Below are 19454 nucleotides of genomic sequence, written 5' to 3' on the forward strand. Positions count from 1 at the left end.
TAAATAAATTCTGCTGGTTTTACTCTCCCATAAATTAAGGCAGAGAGTGAAAATCTTACTTTTTTAATGGACACTAAACCAATACTGCCCACCAATATTGGTCCATTATGTTCTATGTATAAGAATAACATGAAATAATGGAGAGTGAAAGAAAGAACAGTAGTGCAGAGCTTTTATTTGAAAGTTCTCACATTCTTCTGTAGAGTTTAGCTCAGCAGCATACTTTAATTCTGGAATATTCATAAATATACAAAACAGATGTACTAATCAACCCATAGTTTATATGGACATATATGAAAAAAAAGAAAAAGCAGGGAAGGAAAACAGATCCAAAACATCTCAGCAGGGATTCAAATAACCTTTTTCAGATACTACTCATTTGACTAAGGCCATCTTACCACACCTGCAACTTCTTCCAAATTCTTAACCCAGACCAGGCAACACTGCATGCTTCTTTCCCAAGTGAATCAATGATTGATTTTCCCTGTGTTTCTATAGGGCTGTCACTGATTGACAAAGTAAGCCCCTTGGAGAAGCTATATTTCTAAATAAATACTAAAGCTTTGTGTCAGATGGTTCTGCGTTGTTTCAAACAATATTTATCAGTTACAAAGGAAACCTAAAAATGCATGCATATAAAATAGCAAACTTTGCTTTAGTACTATTAGGCAATTATTGAAAAAATACTCAAAAAATTGTGAAAAACTAAGAAATGACATTTTGATAATTTTGTATTACTTTCTATAATGTAATGTACTGGTAGAGTTCTCAGTCCTGAGAGATATGGGCCAGGTAAAGAGTGAAGACAGGATCCTGAATTGCAGGGAGGCAAACTTCCAGCTCTTCAAGAAGCTAGTCAATAAGACCTTCCCTGAGAAAATGCCCTTGAGAACAAGGGAGCGGAACAGAGCTGACAGATCTTTAAGGACACAGAGGGCAAAAATTCCTGAACCCCAGGCATAAGAAATCAGGGAAGCAAGGCAATGGCAGAGTCAACCTACTGGTAAAACTAAGGGGCAAGAAGAAAATGTACAGGCAGTGCATTTTGTAATGTGGAAGGGCAAACAGGTATTCTGCAAGAGGTACTCCTGAAACAGGAAGAGTATAAGGATGCAGTCTAAGGCACGTATCAAGGTATGGCTGGAGCTGTGCATCCCTTGGTAAGGGATGTAATGAGTAACAAGGGCTTTACAGCCAGGATAGGAAGGTCAGAGGAACGGAGTTCTCTCACAATGGAGGTGAATGACAAACTGGTAAGAAAGAATGAGGAAAAGGCTGAGGTAGTCAACAACATTTTGCCTCAGTCTTCTTCTGACAGTCTCTTTTCTCACACCTCTTGAGTGGAAGTACCACAAGAAAGGGAGCAACTGTAAGAGAAGATCAGGTTCATGACCACCTGAGGAATTTACATAAATCTACAGGACCTGACAAAATGCATCCCAGAGGCCTGAAACTGATAGTGTTGCCAATCTCTGCTCTCCGTGATAGTTAAAAACTCATGGCAGTCAGGGCAAAACCCAGGTGACTGGAAAAGATAAACATCTAAGAAGGGTATAAAGGATGACTCTGGGGACTACTGTTCTGTCAGCATGACCTCTGGGCAAGTCCTGTCAGATCAGCCCAATGGCCTTCTAAAACAAATTGACTGCATCAGTGGACAAGGGAAAGGTTACAGATGTTATTTATCTGGACTTCTATAAAACCTTTGACACAGTCCCCCAAAACATCCTTCTGTCCAAACTGGAAGGATGGATTTGATGGGTGGGCTGCTCACAGCATAACGAATTACGCTGTAGGGTCACATTCAGAGAACCAGTCAATCCCTCAATGTCTGGACATAGATCAGTGATCAGTGGTGTCCCTTGGGGTCAGTATGGGGACCAGCACTGATTAATATTTTCACCAATGATACAGTGGGACCAAGTGTACCCTTGGCAAATTTTCAGCCAACACCCAGCTAAGTGGTGCAGCTGACATGCCTGAGGGACAGGATCTCTTCCAGAAGGACCTGGACAAGCTCTGGGAGAGAGCCCACAGGAATCTTACAAGGTTCAACGAGACCAAGTGCAACGTGCTTCACCTGGGTCAGAGCAACCCTGGCACCAGCACAGGCTGGGGCTTTAGCAGCAATCATGTTCTTAAACTTAATTGAAACCACATGGAGATCAGTGTGATGGCCATCCAACTGAAGCAGAACTGAAAATTATATTAAAAGTTAGCTACAAAATTATTTCATATGTAACCTACAGAGTTTAAAAATCCATTTTAACAATGTTAGTGTCTTGGTATTGTTGAAAACAGAGTGTGTCAATGAAATGACTCATGCTACTTTCAGTATTTCTACAAATCAGATTTCTGAAGTCTGCAACTAAAAAGAAACAAAAGGTGTAACATGCAAACAACCTCAAACAAGTGAAAAAGACAGAAAGTAGGACAAAACCCCTATTCCTATACTTTTCCTCCTGCTGCCTATTTCTGATGGGGAGACTACAGAAGAGCCAAACCCCCATAGTTTTGTTTACATTCAGTGTTGACATATGTATTCCATAATGTAAATCTGGACTTTGTACGATTTTGTTTTAAAGACTATTGAAATTACAGAGGCAGTAACAGTTCACATTAGTAAAGAGCAAAGAATGGCAACTACAAGCAAAAGTGATTCAACAATTTAAACGCTCATATGTATTTAGCAGACATGATGCCATCACATATCATTTAATGTGTATTATGTTATTTAAAAATGAAGTAATGTGTATAAGCAGGAGACAAGTCTAATTGTCTACTAATAGGTAATGCTTAATAGTTGTACATAATTTTGAATGAAAAGCACAATCAGTTGCCATTATCAACAAAACAAGCAGGCAGCTAGTGCTTGGTTTGGTTGGGCATTTTTTTAGCTTTTTATGTGAATTTTGCATATGTGAAAGGGAATTAAATAGCACTTATTAGTGACAGACACAATATGAGCAAACATTAGACAGCATCAATGTACAGCTCTGTATATGCATCTCACTTTTGACCTCCAACATTCTTGCTGAAAGTCTAGGTCACAGAACAGGACTTCAGAGCCCTTTGTGTGTGTGATTTAAGCTCTGTTGTGAGTCACAGTTAAACAGAGAGCCCTGTCAATAATACTGGTAAAGGATCACATTTGGGTAAAATTTTTCCCCTCTGATCTTCACAGCATAAATAATGCTTACTCTGTACAAGTTCCAAGTGCAGAACTCCCATTAAGGTTTCATTAAAAAAAGAGTACAGAATACACAATAGAGATCTACACTGTGGATAGGAGACTCGCAGCATGAATTGGAGAATAACTTTGCCCTTAATTTGAACTCATGTTCTTCCCTGCTTCCCCACATTGCATCTGAAAGATCCATGTGTAGCTGCGTCTTCCAGTCATGCTTCAAGTATGAGTGAAGAAGAATCACACTCTCTCTGATGACTTATAGGAAACACGTATTTCCAACAAAATGAACCAAAATTATTTGGTAAGACCAGCTGATGAAGAAACATCTGTCGTGTACTTCAGTCTGATGTTGTTTACTCACAGTGGGAAGAATAACCTTGAATGTTCAATTTTCAATGGCAGAAATGCCCCTTTTTCTTCAGAGTGCTGACACATTATTTTATTTCCAGTGCTTGATACGGATTTATTTGTGTATGTGTGATGGAAACACTATTGAAAGCCGTTCAATTAGAGGGACAACAAAAACTACACCTTCTAATATAGAATTCTGTTAATGTAATTCTTATTGTACTTTAAACACAACCATAGGGTTTTTTTTTCTATCAAGGGAATATAATACCTTTCCTGCTTCAGAGCAACATTTACTGTACACCTTTACTGAGTTTTTACAGAGTAACTTTTATCGAGCTGTGCTCCTATAAATCAACCTCTATGTTTTTTTGCAACTCACCAAAACTGCCTCCTTATTCTCCTGACTTTTCCAAAACTGGGGGGGAAAAAGATCTAATGGGAAAAGAAATTGATGTACGCAAGCTTCCACTACTTACAGACTTAGCCCTACAAAAGAACATTTTTGTGGGAAATGCCTTTTTCCATCCCATTGATTTTTTTTTCTTTTTTTTTTTTTTTTTTTTTTTTTTTTTTTTTTTTAATTTTTTTTTTTTTTTGCTTCTTAGTACAGTTTTCATGACAGTAGCAATGCTAGCACAGACAGTTTCAGTCAAGTGCTTTCATTGTGAGCAGACTCAATAATTAAAACAGGTCTTAGTAGTTATAGACCCTGTCAAGGTCTACACCAGCACACACCATCACTAGATGTGACAGAAATATGGAAGGAAATTTTAACCCAAAACCAACAGGAATAACCTGACAAACTGTTCATATGTCTGCAGTCAGCAAGTCAGACAAGACACTGTCAGGAAAACTGTGGATTTGTCCCACTGACAGGACAAGTTAACTTGACCACATTTTGGGTGTAGAAAATTCTGAAACAAAGAATAAAGGCTTCTCAAACATTATTATGGAGAACAAAACTAGTATAATTTAATAGTATTCACAGTTTAAGGCAACGTTTTGGGAGCTGTGGGAAATTATTGAACATTATTGTTAATACACAAAATGAGCTATTTTCAGCATTCATCTCATTCTGAGGAAAAAATTACTAGCATAACTATTAACATGCTTAAGTCAAAGCTTTACACAAAACTGGCCCGTTTGCAAAATTTTGGGCAAAATTCACTTCCAAGTTTCATTTACAAATGAACTTCACTTCAAGCACTGGCATATGCTAAAAACAGGAAGCAAAAGACAAGATTCAACTTATGATGGAGTTTTTAACCATGAAGACAAAAAAGCAGCTAATATCTCTGGTATGAGGTTACTCGCTGTTCAGGAACTTGGCTTTGCAGTGTTACGTTTTGCATGGAAAAATCTGGGAGGGTGGGGAGGGATTAATGCTAGATGGAATGGAAGATAAACAAACACTTCCTACAACATGTTCTGGGTTTTTATAGGATTTTAAAAGGGGAGGGGAGGAGGGAGTCAATATATTGTCTATCAACGTCTATCAGTATTGATCTTAAATCCATTTCCTTGACCTTAAATCCATTTTCACCTTTGATAACATATTCTCAAAAATGTATTCTCATTATTATTATCTGCATAATATGACAGAGAAGGTGTTTTTTAATTTCTAAATTATCACTCATACTTTTAACATGAAAAAAGCCTGAAAACAAAAATAGAAGCCAGCACTGGAGTACAAAACACCAACCACATGCACCTTTCACTGTCACTGACATGTAACAATTCTAACTGATGAAAATACAGTGAACTATCAGAACCTTTGCCAGAATAAAAATAAAACTTAATAAACAAGAAGAAAAAAAAAGGGAATAGATTAACTCAAATAACTGTGTAATTGAAGGTGCTTGCAGCTAAGGTACCTGTGCTTTTTTTCACTTAGGAAGCAGCAGATGCTCAGGCCACAGACGCCCAGGCATATTCCTCACTGAAAACACACCAAACCTCACAGAAACCTCTGAAAGACCAATTAAAACAAATCTTCAGATCTGCAATAATAAAATCTGAGAGCACAACCTTCAAAATTAGCACCTCAGACATCCCAGACAAGAGAATAATTGCTCTAGTCAGTTGGCTTGGCCAATCTGCAATTAGAAAACTCTGTGAAGCCCCTTATATGCAAAAGTGAAGGAGCAGGAGCTCATTTTTGCACAGAGATACCAAGAAGATAAAAAAATTCCCTTACGAAATCAGTGAAAGTCGGATTTGTAGTCTCAAAGAAGGCATTGGAAAAAGAAAATCCCAATATTTCATTAGTCAAAAGCCACAATATGTGGGCTGGAATGAAAGAAAAAAAAAAAAAAAAAAGAAAAGGAAAAAAAAAAGGGTAGTATGAAATTTTGTGGGGGGAAAAAACCCTAGGGTTATGATAGAGACTTTATAAACATCAGTATGTCCAAAACAATCTTTGTTCTTATGAATCATAATTCTACAATGATAAAAAGACCGTCTTTTGGAGTGAAAACAGTCATCACTGTCACATGCTCCATTATGGAAAGGATTTATGTGGTTTCCTCTTAGCAATGTAAACCAAGGCTTGAAAAGTTATATGTGTTTTGCTTTTCAAAGCCCTCTTATGGCAACTACTGGGCATTACAGTGCTAATCCACATTTTAAAATGGCAAGAAATACTGGAAGAAAGGAGTGTTGCTCCACAGTGTTTCAGTATAACAAAGAGCTGAATATTAAATAAAGCCAAGGATAGTAGCTTTAATACGAGCTGAAATTATGGGTCATATTCCTTTGCTTTAACATTGGCAAGTTCTTGTAATACCTTGCAGAAACTACAATCACATTGTATTCACAACAAATCTTACCTCAAATCACAGTTCTGTATTTGAAGCAAAATTTGGACTCAAAGCCCATGTTAATAGTTCTGAGCCAAATTTGTACTATTTTAATGCTTTTTATGACCTTTATTTTAAATCGAGGCTCTCTTCAGGGACATTGGTAGTTACAGCCTCCTATGACTGCTTAGAGGAGAAACACGCACTCTCATTCTCTTTGATTTCAAGTGATCAAAAGGCCATGGGTACCCACCACTGCTTCATTCATTTTCATCTGTTTTGCTTAAACAAGCAATTATTTTATTTTCATCAATGATCTCGTTAGCACAGAGTTACTTGCATCTGCAGTGTAAAAAATGCTCCACAAAAGCAAATTCTACTTCATATCAAACCAGTCAAGACTTTTCAAGCTACTACTTGATACACAAATATACCACCACATGCCATTGAACCTGCTCACTTTTTTCTTATTTACTTGTAGAAATAGCCTGTCTTCAAAAAGACGCCTCAAAAAGAGGGTTGATTTACAGGACATACTGATGGAGTCTGACTTTGCTAATGACGAAAATAATGAAGTTACATTTTTATCCTATCCATCAGGCCACTTTAAAGAGGAACTTATGTTCTTCTACACTTTTCATAAGACTCTTTCAAAATGTGCAGTATTTCCACTTGTCAACTGGCATGTTTTCAAGGCAATCCCTCTTGAGCCATAACAAATAGGAAGAAACAGTATAATAATTATAATATAATATATTATATTATAATATATAATATAATATAATAATTACTATACAGAAAGAGTATAATAATAATAATAATAAAACCCTTACCACAAGACCAAATACTACATCATATTCTATGTTTTTTAAATATGTACCCACTAAAGAGAAATCTACAGTTTGAGGTCAACACAGAGAAGTAGTCAGAAGATTATGTTTGTTGCAATGCTACTTGCTATAATACAAAATACAAAATGACCACCTGTAAATTGGACAGGACTTTTAAAGCATGGAGAGATACAAACACAAAAGTGTGAATTTTGGCCTAAACTAAAAAGGAAATAGTAATGAATCAAGTAAAATGTACCATAAAAATAGGGCCTTCTTTTTCCTCTACAGACTTTCAACAACACCTTTATCAAACCACATAGCTAACAAAACAGGGAGTGCTTTTCTCCTAGAATGGTTTGGGTTTGACAGGACCTATAAAAGTCATCTAGTCCAACCTCCCCTACAATGAGCAGACTTCTTCGACTAGATCAGCTTATTTAGTGCCCCATCCAACCTGACCTTGAATGTTTCCAGGGATGGGATATCCACGACCTCTCTGTGCAACCTGCTACAGTGTTTCACCAACCTCATTATGAAAAATGTCTTCCTTATATCCAGTCTGAATCTGTTCCACTTCAGTTTAAAACCATCACCCTTTGCCCTATCACAACAGATCCTGTTAAAAACTCTGTTCTCATATTTTTTTATAAGCCAACCTTAAAATACTGAAAGCCTGCAGTAAGATATCTTCAGAGCCCTCTCTTCTCCTGGCTGAACAACCCCAACTCTCTGTCCTAATAATGAAGGTGTTCCAGTTCTCTGATAATTTCTGTGGCCGTGCCCTGGGCTCCCTCCAGCAGGTCCATGTCCTTCCTGTGCTGGGCCCCAGAGCTGCTGCAGCCCTGCAGGTGGGGTCTCAGCAGAGCAGAGCAGAGGGGCAGAATCCCCTCCCTGGCCCTGCTGCCCACACTGCTCTGGATGCAGCCCAGGACACGTGTGGCTCTCTGGGCTGGCAGTGCCCCTGGCTGGGTCATGTCCAGCCTCTCAGCCACCAGCACCCCCAAATTCCTCTGAACAAGCATGATGATTCTGTGTTTTTAACACTGCTCATTAAACTTATGGATAAACTTTATTATTCCCTAGATTCTCCCTTGCAGTCTTCATTGAAATCCTTAAATTGATTCTTAATCCCACAAAATGGGAAGAACTTTCTTGGAGAGAGTACTTGATCATGAAGAAAAGTGTGTGTCCCCTGCCGTGTCCCTCTAAACTAAAAAAGGGTCTCCCAATGCCAGAACAGCACTTGGGGCAGGAAGAGGCACTTCTCCAAGAAGATATGATCTCAAGAGCTGGAGGTAAATAGTACTAGAATCATATGCTCATACTATAGCTACCAGTGCACAGCAGGACTCCCAGTTCCAAAGGACCTGGAAGCTGTGCAGGGAGATCTGACACAGCACAGCTCTCTGCAAGAGATCCTCAACTGCAGATCCTCGCATGTTTCTTTTCAACCATGTTCTAATGTCCGTTCTGAAACACACCACCTGTAAAAGCACTAAACAAAATATAGAAAAAACAAATAATTTGACATGTTTTTTTCCCTTTTCTGGTCTTTTTAAAATGTTTTGTGGTTCTAACACTTGGTTTTCGAAACTGGGTCCTTATTGCATGCAATGTTTTATGCCTGTAAAGAATAACTGCGTGAAGTAAAGTGAGAACACTGAAAAGACCCAAATCACTGGCCCCTGTCCTGCCTGATTTAAGTCCAATTTCCATGCATTTTGATCATATTAAATTTAAGTCCTGGAAGTTTAAACTGCCAATTAACTCAAAGTAAGTCCCATTAGATAGAGTAGGCACTTGATTCTCCTAATTGTTTGATTCTTGTTGAAATATACCTGCAACTGATTGCAAAATAATCACTGTTAAAAAACAAGGTACACTGTCACCATCCAGAAAAATAAATGTTTCATAGGCAAAAAAAAACAAATTTGTCTTTTTAATTCACTCATACCTTGTAATTCTAGCTCAGATATATTTAGTTTTATTCCACAATGTACTGAATAAACATTACTGAAGTAACTACCAAGCCCCAGCCTCAGCAAAGCCTGGATTTTTTCCATATGGAATAAATACTGGTATAGTCTTCCATATGTCTTTGCTTACTTTCAGTCCTAAATATAAAAACATTGCAATCAGAAATAGGCATAGACAAGTTATCAAATCCTGCTAGAGCCAAAACCTAGTAAATATAACATCATAAGGCAAACAGATCTGGACTCAAAATTAAATTCCAAGATTCTGAGTGCTATAGGAAGCAGCTGCTAAATTCAAAACACATAAGTACATTTTCATCAAACTTTCGTTCGTTCTTTTTTTGTTTTGCTTGTCTGTTAGTTTCAGTTCTTTTTGTTGTATTTGAAGTGTTCACATAAAATTAATTTGCCATTTTGACAGCCCTAATATGTAAAGTGTGGGCAAAAGAACTACTGTATGCATTGAAAGGTTACTTCCCACTTCCAACCAAACAAGAGTAAATATGTTCCTGAAACTCAGCCAAGTATTTCAAAAAAGTTCTGTTTCATTCTTAATTTGGAAACAAAGTAGACTGCTTTGCAATGTATTATTTACATTACTCTAATAATCTAGAAACCGGATCATGTGCCTGTACATATTAAAACTTAGACTGTAATTTGGCTGACTAGACTGCTCATCATATTTTCAGCTGTTTTATTAACAGACCTTTGTTTCATGGGACTAAGATGCCAGTGAAATACTTCAAAAATGAGAAAAACTACACAACGTCTTAAAATGAGGGAAAGAAACAGTTTTGGCTTCAAACTGCTTGCTGTCTAGCTGTTTGTGCTTTCTGCAACACATGGCAATTCACAGAGAGGACAGACTGCTTCAGAAGAAATAAATTTGTAGACAGGTCTCAGTAAGGATTCAATTCTGACAGATCCTCAGTAACTGCAGCGTCAAGTAGGATGCTTCTAACTCCACTGCACTCCTCAGGTTTTAGAAAGGTATTTTTACACCATCAGGAGCATCCCCCATGTGCACAGACACTACTTCAGAGTTGTTTTGTCAAGCTTGAGAAAGCCCTAAGAGAAGGGAGAGAAACCGCTGTTTCACTCAAAACTCCTGCTCAACTTTCCTCACTCTTATGTCACCAGAAGATATCCAGAGAAAAGACAGAGGGGCCAGATGTCTCAGTAGTCAGCTTGTTAGCAAAGTTATTACTGAAAGAATACTTGAAGGAACTTACCAGTAGAGAAAACAAAAACCGTGTTGTCCCAAAGACCGTATGTTTTCAGAGCATCAGTAAGATTTCCTACCGCTTCGTCCATAAGAGTCGCCATTCCTGCATAATGGCGCCTCTTCACATCTTTTATGGAAGAATATGGTTTCATGTATTCTTCAGGGACCTCAAGAGGTTCATGCACAGACTGAAAGGCGAGATAGAGAAAGAGGGGCTGGGGTGGAAGGAATAGAATGGAAATTAGTTGAACATAAAGTACTAAAGTTAAACATAAAGTGCTAAAGTTACTGCAGCAAAAGCAGAAATCTCTTATTAACAGTGCAGGTAGTGCCCTTTGATTTCTTCTACACCTTCTATTCCCTGCACATAAACTCAGAAACCTTTGAAACATTACTTTTGAAAAGCTGTGGAAAAACATCAGCTGTATCTTTTCTTCATAACATAATTGTTAACAATTTCTTTCTATTAAACTTCTTACCTTAAGCTTCCCTTCTCTGCTTAGAAGTGCAAACTACTTGCTACACCATTTCTAAAAATGTGTTAATTGTATGAAAATAGAAGAAATGGAGAAAGGTAGCAGGCCAGGACAATGCAGACAAAGCCAATTTTGGCAGCAGATGAGTTTTACTACTGCTACTTCTCATATTTAGTTCCATGCACCTATTGAATAGCCCTGAACTGCAGCTCAAACACAGCTCTCTGTATTAACATTTCATCAATGTTTTTAGAAACATTCTTTAATGCTGAAGTTATCAGAGCAGCAGCTGTTGCCTGTACCTTCTCAGTTTTGTGATTGGCTATAAGATCTATAGCTCTTTCTGTGAATAAATTTGTGGAGTACACATTTTTAAATCCAGTTGCAACTTCTTCTCCATCTCGAAAGTCCAGAGCACAGCGCGTCACATTCTTTGCTTTGATGAGGACACAGCGGTCATGAGTATAATAATCCTCACTGCCAAGGAGATAGCCTACAACAGGAAAGGATGTCAAATGAGCAGGCCAACATCGTGTCACATAAACACATACATCAGGAGGAGAAAAAAAGTCAAACACAAATGTCAAAACATTAGTGGTTTTGAGCTAAAACACAAATTCAATCCTGGACCACCTACTGTGAGACCCCTGACACGTCTAAGTAGCTCCACATCCAATACCTCATAGGCTTTTCATTGCTAATGCCAGCATTAATTTCAAAAGAAGTTAAATATTTTGAAAGCAGTTTAATGACCTCTAACTCGTACTTGGATGTCCATCAGCACTAAACTAATGTATTAAGAGCCAAGGCAGTGATCTAGATGTGAATAGTCTGATTTTTGGTGGTATGATTTCTATGTTTGTATTTTGATGTAAGGCTTCCACCTCTATTGGAAAGTTTGGAATTTTTAAATCCATTTATTCAAAAATACCCAAGTATGAATCATCTTTTATGTCTGCTGTAGCGCAATTTCTGATCCACTGCTGACACCAGCTGGTGAAGAAAAGACACTATCATTTAGAGATATCCAAAAGAAATTAAGTAAAAATCCTGCATGTATAGATTTGCTCCTACCTAGGGCTACCCTCTTAGGCATCAAGAACTTTTGTGTTTTAGCAGGCATGAATAAAACTTTTCAAAATCAAAATACTTGAATCTCAAAAATTACATTTGAAATTAGATTTTAGATTTCTCCCCCAATATCCTGAAAAAATGGATAAATCTGAAAAAAATACAGCCTTATGTTCTGAAAAAAACAAACAAACAAAAAAAAAACCACCAAAAAAAAAAACAACCTGGGACAAAAATCCAAGATGGAAGAAATTTACTTGAACTTTTTTTTCAGCAGCTGCAGCTAGTAATTTCTGCAAACATAAATGTACAGAAAAAATGAAGTTATCTTAAATAAAATACAAATGTCTACTATATTTTTAGGAGAGTAAAATGGTTAATTTCTCAAAAGATGAAGTGATTTTATAGGCAGATTGCTTTGCATTTGAGTACATTGCATCAATGTACTCAAATGCACATGTTGCATTTTTTACATTTTGAATGTCCACTGAACGAGACTGCATCAAGTGTGCCATGGAATCAAACACCCCTAATCACAATGGATGCCTACTGGAATCACGTGAACATTGCAGGATATTAAACCACTATATCCTCTGAAAAATAATGTCACATTGGGCACCCAAAAACCATACCCAGAGCCAGCCTGTCCTCAGGCTCCTGCATTAAAAGCCTGCCCAGTCCCAGGGTGAGACTTCACAAGGAACAGCAGCTTATCTACACCCATGCCATCAAAGAGATCCCAAACTCCTGTGAAGGGATGGGAGAAAGCACAAATGCTTAAGCAATGACAGCCATTATATTCCAATCCACATATATTCACTTAATTCAGTTGTGAAACCATGGCCCTGAGCTCCCGGAAGAGTGAAACGAACTAAACGATCAAAGGGATCAGTTGTTCCCACCTCATGTGTGGACGAGCATAGTTTATAAAAGGCACACACACAGTCACACTCTTCATTTAAGCTGCAGGTTAGACAAGAGCAATGTGGTCTTCTGCACTGAAATGAACTATTTTGAAATTCATCATTCAAGGAAAGTGTCTCAAAAACAATCAAGTGGATATGGACCTCTTTGAGCTCAGTGCCGTGCAGAATGAGATGTACATCAGACAGCCCAAGTCACATAACATCTGTGACACTTGTGCAAAACTAATAAATGTGGAATTGATACGGGGACAGGAGCCCAAGCCACACTTGCAACAATAATCAATGCATAGCTACAAGCTGCTCTGCAAGTAATGCACTCACACTCAGACAAGTGAGTCTACTGTTTAGCCTGACAGCTCAGTTCCTAACTTGTGAGTTTTTGGATACTGCTTTATAGAGGCTTTCACACCATCTCACCACCAGTTCTGGAAAACCAAAGCTACACAAACTGGCTGTAACCCCCACTCCCTATTCCCCTGTGCTGCTGTAGGTAGGAGACAGAGTATTTGGACTAAAAAGTTAACTCTGGGAAGGAGGGAGGAGTGAGGGAAAATGGTAAGAGAGAAATACTTTACTTGGAGCCACACAGTAATTCTGATACTTTCTTCAGTCAGCTGTAAAGCTTGAGCATACATTTAAGGCATTATCATTTTTAAAGCAGTGATACTTTGGAAATGTGCATACCGAGGTATGGCTTTACTTATAAATCAACAGTAAATCCGCTGCTGTTACAAGAAAGGGGCAGTTTGGCAGCTTCTCGTCCTTCTCAACACTGCATTTTGCCCATATTAAATCAAACCATTACCAAAGTAAGTGTCAAATCCTCTGCGGGTTGGAAGACATTCTTTTCTGTACATCCCCAAATGCCACTTCCCCACCATATGAGTAACATATCCAGCCTCTTGAAGCAGCTCTGGGAGGAGTTTCTCATCCAGTGGCAGACAGCTGGGCTGGCATGGCCAAATTATCTGGTGTTGTAAACCTGTGTGGATCTAGCAGAGAAAAGAAGTGCGAGAGATCACTTACAATGCAGCCCACAGGTTAATTTATAAGCAGGCCAAAAAAGAAGCACAGCTGCATTAGAGATTAGCATTATTTTTAGGGGATCTTCATTTTATCAATGTACCACTGAAGATGATGAGGAAGCTGCAGGGTGGAGGGCAGGGGTTGCATGGAGGAAAACAAGAAAATAGCACTGCAAGAGTTAACATCTTCCCAGACATAAATTAAGCACAATTTAAAAAAAAACCTCCAAACCAAACCAACTCAAAACAAACAAAAAACAAACAAACATACACAAAGCCTTTTATGCTTTTAGCTAGAAATCTAACAGGTAAGAATTATCATTATGGTCTGTTTGAAGTCTAGGGACATCTCAAGATGGAGTGAGACATTTTAAATGGGATTGAAATGGGCAAAATGCACATGGCAGGTGAATCTATCAAGCTTTTGCCTGGATCAGAGATCAGTCACTGGAGGAAAGGTCAATAAAAGAAAACTATTTTTCTATTACTCTTCTAAATGGACATTATCTATACACATTTGTATATTTATTTGCATGCTTTAAATAAGTACAAGCATCATAGAAAGCATTTGGATATGGGGATGACACAAGCTTCACACTGACTAGATCTGATATTCAATAATTCTACTAAAGTTTCCACTCTTACTAGTTGTGAATTTTGTATTTGTTCACAAAACCATCACTGATAACAATACTTTGAGTAGTATATCACACCTGATATAAGGAACCTCCTCAGTTACTGATATTATAAGCTGACTTTTGTCAAATTCTCTGTCTTCTCCAGAATCAAAAAGGCACTTCCCTAAACCTAGGCCTGCCAACATATGTATACAATTATATATGTTTTGTTTATATATTAAATATTTCTAGCAAACTATGTATGTCAAAGCACAAAGTCTCCAAGATCCTGTGGAGCAGATGACCCAGATTTTATGACTCCGCTAAGCACACCAGTGTAGCAAGCTGAATTACTAACTTTGAAAGCATTGCTTTGAAATTTAGCAACTCTCTGAATTAACTTTTAAAACAAATAAGCCATGATCTTAGGCAACTGGGTGAGGCCCTTTTCTAAAGGGCCTATTACTTTCTCATTTTCTTTGAACAAGGAGGTTCCAAAAGTTAAATTATAGTACAGATTTTCTATTATAGATAAAAATATTTAAAATATTTTAAAATTCTTTATTACAGAAAGCATGAATATACAAATTGCACAAACTAGCAAAGCATTGTAATTTCTTGCACTGTATCTAGAAAATGAGAAAAAGGACAAGGAGGCAATTATAAAAAAAATATAGCTATCATAGCCCAATACCACTGATTTTCTTTTAGACAGATTGCAAGGTGACTACCAAAATCTCAGCTCCAGATTTAGGTTACTTTCTCAAGTTTCTAAGCAACTGTTAATCATATCCATGGGTAAAACAATTTTTTAAAAGGTCCCACAAATTTTCTGCATAACATAATTATTTGCTGCATAATTACTGCTGCACGGAATGCCTCCTCTATTAAAAAATTAAAGAAAAGAAAATTATTTCAATTTTCTAATATTATTTCACTCAGTTGCAACATGGTCAACATAAAGATTATTCAATTTTCAAGCCAGATGTATGGAATGAATTAAAATCCAGACTGAACTATAGGTGTTTTCGAAGTCCATTTTTAAGATGTGATGCAGCAGTGGCCCCTTTCTTAGAGAGCACATTCAGATTATGAACTGTATTTTAAAAATATTCACTATGAAAAAATATTTTAACAGCCTCAAGGGTTGGTAAAGATAATGTAAATTGCTTTTTCCTATTCATCATTATTCATTCTTGGACTTTTCAGGAACGAGACAAACGTTGCTTGGAAAGAGTGTCACCTAGAACAACATTTCTGCAAGAGGAGACAGCATCCACTAATACAGTATAACATTTATTTTCTTTCACTCAGAGCAGTTTATTTGGCAATCACTACGGTTAGCATGGATGTGCAGGACTTCTTGAGACAGAGGGGAAGTTTCTGAAACATACTTAACCCTTTGAGAGTTTCTTCCTTCTGTCTATGCTGTGCGTCCACACTTTCTTTTCCACCCCCCACTCCCCATGTTTTTTGCCAAAACTGCAAAAAGGATGGGAAAGGGTAAAATTATATCAGTACTGATAAAGCCCAAATCTTACACCTGTACATGTACAACTGGAAAAAAAAAAAAAAAAAAAAGAAAAAAAAGTGGGAAAATCAGGATAACCACTATGAACTATTTAGGCTAATGACCACTCTTCGCGCACTCTATCGAGGAGCGCAGAACATCACCTCCTGTACCAGGTGGAGGTGAATGGATAGCTTGTGACGCATTTGGGCGCTGCACTGGAAACATGTAGCAAAAACTGAACAAGTAATGCTCATCTGCTTCTGTATGCGTCTCACCCGGGTTGTCCAGTGGAAAAATATCCAACAAGCAGGCGACTAGGGCAAGGATATTTTCCAACACAGGCTGCCGTGCCTGTTAATCCAACCGAAGCATAGAGAGCACCTCGGCTTTTCTGGAACAGACCAATTTGCACTGATTCCACGTCTACTTTACTCCCGAGCTCGCCAGGCGAAGTTTGCAGCTTCAGAGCAGCTGGTTTCCGCAGCGCAGCGGCACAGAGACCCAGCAAGCCCCAGCTCCCGGGGGCTGCCAGCAGCGAGCCGGGAGCACCCGCAGCATCCAGGGCTGGGAGCGCCCGCCCTACCTGGTAGCGGCCCGAGAGGAGCTGGCTGCGGGACGGCGTGCACAGCGGCTGGGTGTAGTAGCGCTCCAGCCGCACGCCGCCCGCCCCCAGCGCGTCCAGCCGCGGCGTGCGGATGGCAGAGCCGTGCCAGCCCACGTCGCCCCAGCCCAGGTCGTCGGCCAGCACCAGCACGAGGTGCGGGGCGGGCGGGCGCGCCGCCGCCGGCCGCGGCAGGCACAGGGGCAGGCACAGGGGCAGCAGCCGGCTGAAGCACAGGCACAGCAGCCGGCTGAAGCACGCCCGCCGCGCCATCCCCGCCAGCCGGAACTGGGCCGCGGGGCCCGCCCCGGGCCGGGGCCCGCCCGCCCAGCGAGCGCGCGGCCCAGGGGCGGAGCCGGGAGAGCAGGGCGGGGCGGGGCTGCGTGTGAGGGGGTGCGGGGGGTGCGGCTGTACACCGATGGGTTTTGGTATTAGCTTAAAAAAGAAATTGAAAAGATTTGTCGGTGTTTGCAAGGTATGAGACCCGCTGATGCTGGCGGTCTCTTCTAACTTTGCCTTGCTTCAACTCCTGTGTTAAAAACCTCGGAGCCATTCCCAGGGGAGCTATGTGCAGGCTTGTGTCTCAAATCGTTTGTGGTTTTAATGAAGTCAGTACAACATTATGAAGACAGGACAGAGTGCATTCTCGTAAAATTATCTGGACTGTTACTTGTGTCTTCATAGCGGCTCATCCGTCTTTTATACGGCTAGGCTACAGAGCTTGCTCTGTGTGTGAGCACAGTGAGGCAGCTGCAGCACTCACACGGCCTTGCTGCTGGCCAGTGTGCAGGACGGGGAAAAACAAGCTGCAACCACCAGTGAAGATGCAGCTGAGCTGAGCGAGGCGGCGATTATTCCTGTTGGAGAAACTCTCCTGTCAGCATCAGCTGCTGCTGCACACACACTGACACCCCCCCCCCCCTTCAACCCCCAGACCCCTGCAAAATCATAAGCAGCCCGTGATTTTTCTCTCCATTTTGTCCATTCCGATGAGAAGCCTAGATCGAGGTCTGGCTGTAAGATGGTGCTTGTGACTGTTACAGTGTAGGAAGGAAGTGAACTAACACAGAAGCAGAAATAGCAGCAATTTCAACAGGGCTGTTTCTTCAAACCATGCAATTGTCTGAAGCAATATTGCAATCTACCTTAGTCATAATCTTGATGTGAAATCTAAGAGAGTGAAAGGACAGAAACAGCTGTCAACTCTGGTCAAATTTGTTCATCCATGGAATACACATAAATTTCAGCAGCCAGTGGAAGATCAACCATATATTTCACATTTAGTTGGAATGCTAAATATGTGTATTCCCAAGTTTATATAGTCATTTGGTAACAGACAAAAGAACAGTTCACATTAAAATTTGGTTTTTCTTTGTTAGAAAGCCAAATATTGAGTATACTGGACTCCTGACTATTTCCTGACAAGTTTCTGCAGGAAGAAAGTTCCTGCTTGTTTTAGTGAAGTCTAGTGGATAAGCCTATGAAGCTACCAGGTTGGGTTTCTTAAAATCCCACAGATTTCTCTGCTGGGATTTTAAGAAAACAGCAGCTATGATGAGTGATCTCAGCATTTTTTTCTGCAATGAGAATATACTACAATCTACAGTCAGTACTGGAACGAGAAGCAACAGTACTGTCCTAAAGTCAGTTTTCTCCAAAGTAAATTCCAGGATTACTGACAAACTGGTATGTGACTAAGAGTAGTATTTTCCTTCTTGAAATGTGATTCATACTGTTCAAAAGCTGCAAGGTTCCGTTTTCTCTTGTTTCTAGTTCAGATCCCATGACCAGTCTCAAATGTCTTACTGAACTGTTTCTTTTTCTAACACCTTCCATGTCTTTTTTACAGGTGAAGTTTCATTCAAGAGTTAGCACATTCCCACAGAAACCCTTTTTGTTCTCTCAAAGTAAGTAGTTTGAAATCTGCACAGTGCTGGTGAAATCAGAAATTTTGAAACACAATTCATAATTTCTATTCACCTTTCATATTTTCAAAGTTATCATGGTGTTCAAATGTAGCTGAATTCATACTTCCTTGTAGAGAAGCGTCAAGAGTTATGTACCAGTTATCCCATGCCACTAGAACTGGATAACCTTGTTGCCTAACCATAGTTAGAACATTACACTGAACTGTCTTAAATGTATACTGCAGATACTGCACAGTCACAGTCTGAATGTTGCTGCCTGTCATATTTTCTAGGATTTTTGGTTTTTTATTTATTTCATTACTAGTTGAGAGAATTGGAACCCCAGTCAGAAAAATCTATTTCTCTCTAACAGTATTCCCTTGAATCAAAAGAATAAATCCAGGAAATGGTCTATGCTCAGTGTCTTACATTTCAGTTTGTCTTTTCTGAATTTGGGGTTGAATAATCTGGATGTTGCTTTGGGATCAGTGATTAAAGAAGTCATTAGCATGACACATAAGGTTACAGTATCAGTGTGGATTTACTATGCTGTAAAAAGCATGTACTGGACTCTTTTTGCCGTAGCACATGGAAACTTGGAAAAAAATTCAAATGGTAATAGTAACATCTACTCTGCTGTGCAAAAACTCTAGAGGTGGAAAAATATAGGAAAATGGCAAACAAAACTGTCTGAGAAAACTGCTTTTTACATACCCTGATTTGACGATTTCAGAAAATTTCCTAGATGACTGTAATTTTTTCACCTTATTGCAGATGTGTCTCCTCTGTTAGCGGATGAAGTTAAGAAAGACTCTAAAGAAGTCCCTACCAATCTTACTACACTGGTATTTCTGTTTGATTGGTTAGAAGCCCTCTTAAAACTCAAACATTCTTGCTCTTATTCACTTCCTCTTGCTGTGTCTTGGCACAAGTTTAGGCAACACC

The 19454-nt window shown here is 39.2% G+C and overlaps 1 protein-coding gene across 1 annotated transcript in view; it reads right to left on the bottom strand.

Annotated features, from left to right (window-relative positions):
• The window catches only part of ARSB (arylsulfatase B), a 62215-nt gene extending 45333 nt beyond the window's left edge, over nucleotides 1-16882 (bottom strand). Inside the window, exons 1-4 of the mRNA XM_041470920.1 lie at nucleotides 16585-16882; nucleotides 13652-13838; nucleotides 11152-11342; nucleotides 10381-10588 (exon numbers count right to left, since the gene is read on the bottom strand). Of these exons, the coding sequence (XP_041326854.1) occupies nucleotides 10381-10588; nucleotides 11152-11342; nucleotides 13652-13838; nucleotides 16585-16875 (877 nt within the window). The 5' untranslated portion in view covers nucleotides 16876-16882. The remainder of the gene's footprint in view (nucleotides 1-10380; nucleotides 10589-11151; nucleotides 11343-13651; nucleotides 13839-16584) is intronic.
• Nucleotides 16883-19454: the final 2572 nt, after the last annotated feature.

Source organism: Pyrgilauda ruficollis, unplaced genomic scaffold (assembly GCF_017590135.1).
Source record: "Pyrgilauda ruficollis isolate IOZ18807 unplaced genomic scaffold, ASM1759013v1 scaffold25, whole genome shotgun sequence".
Classification (NCBI taxonomy): Eukaryota; Metazoa; Chordata; class Aves; order Passeriformes; family Passeridae; genus Pyrgilauda; species Pyrgilauda ruficollis.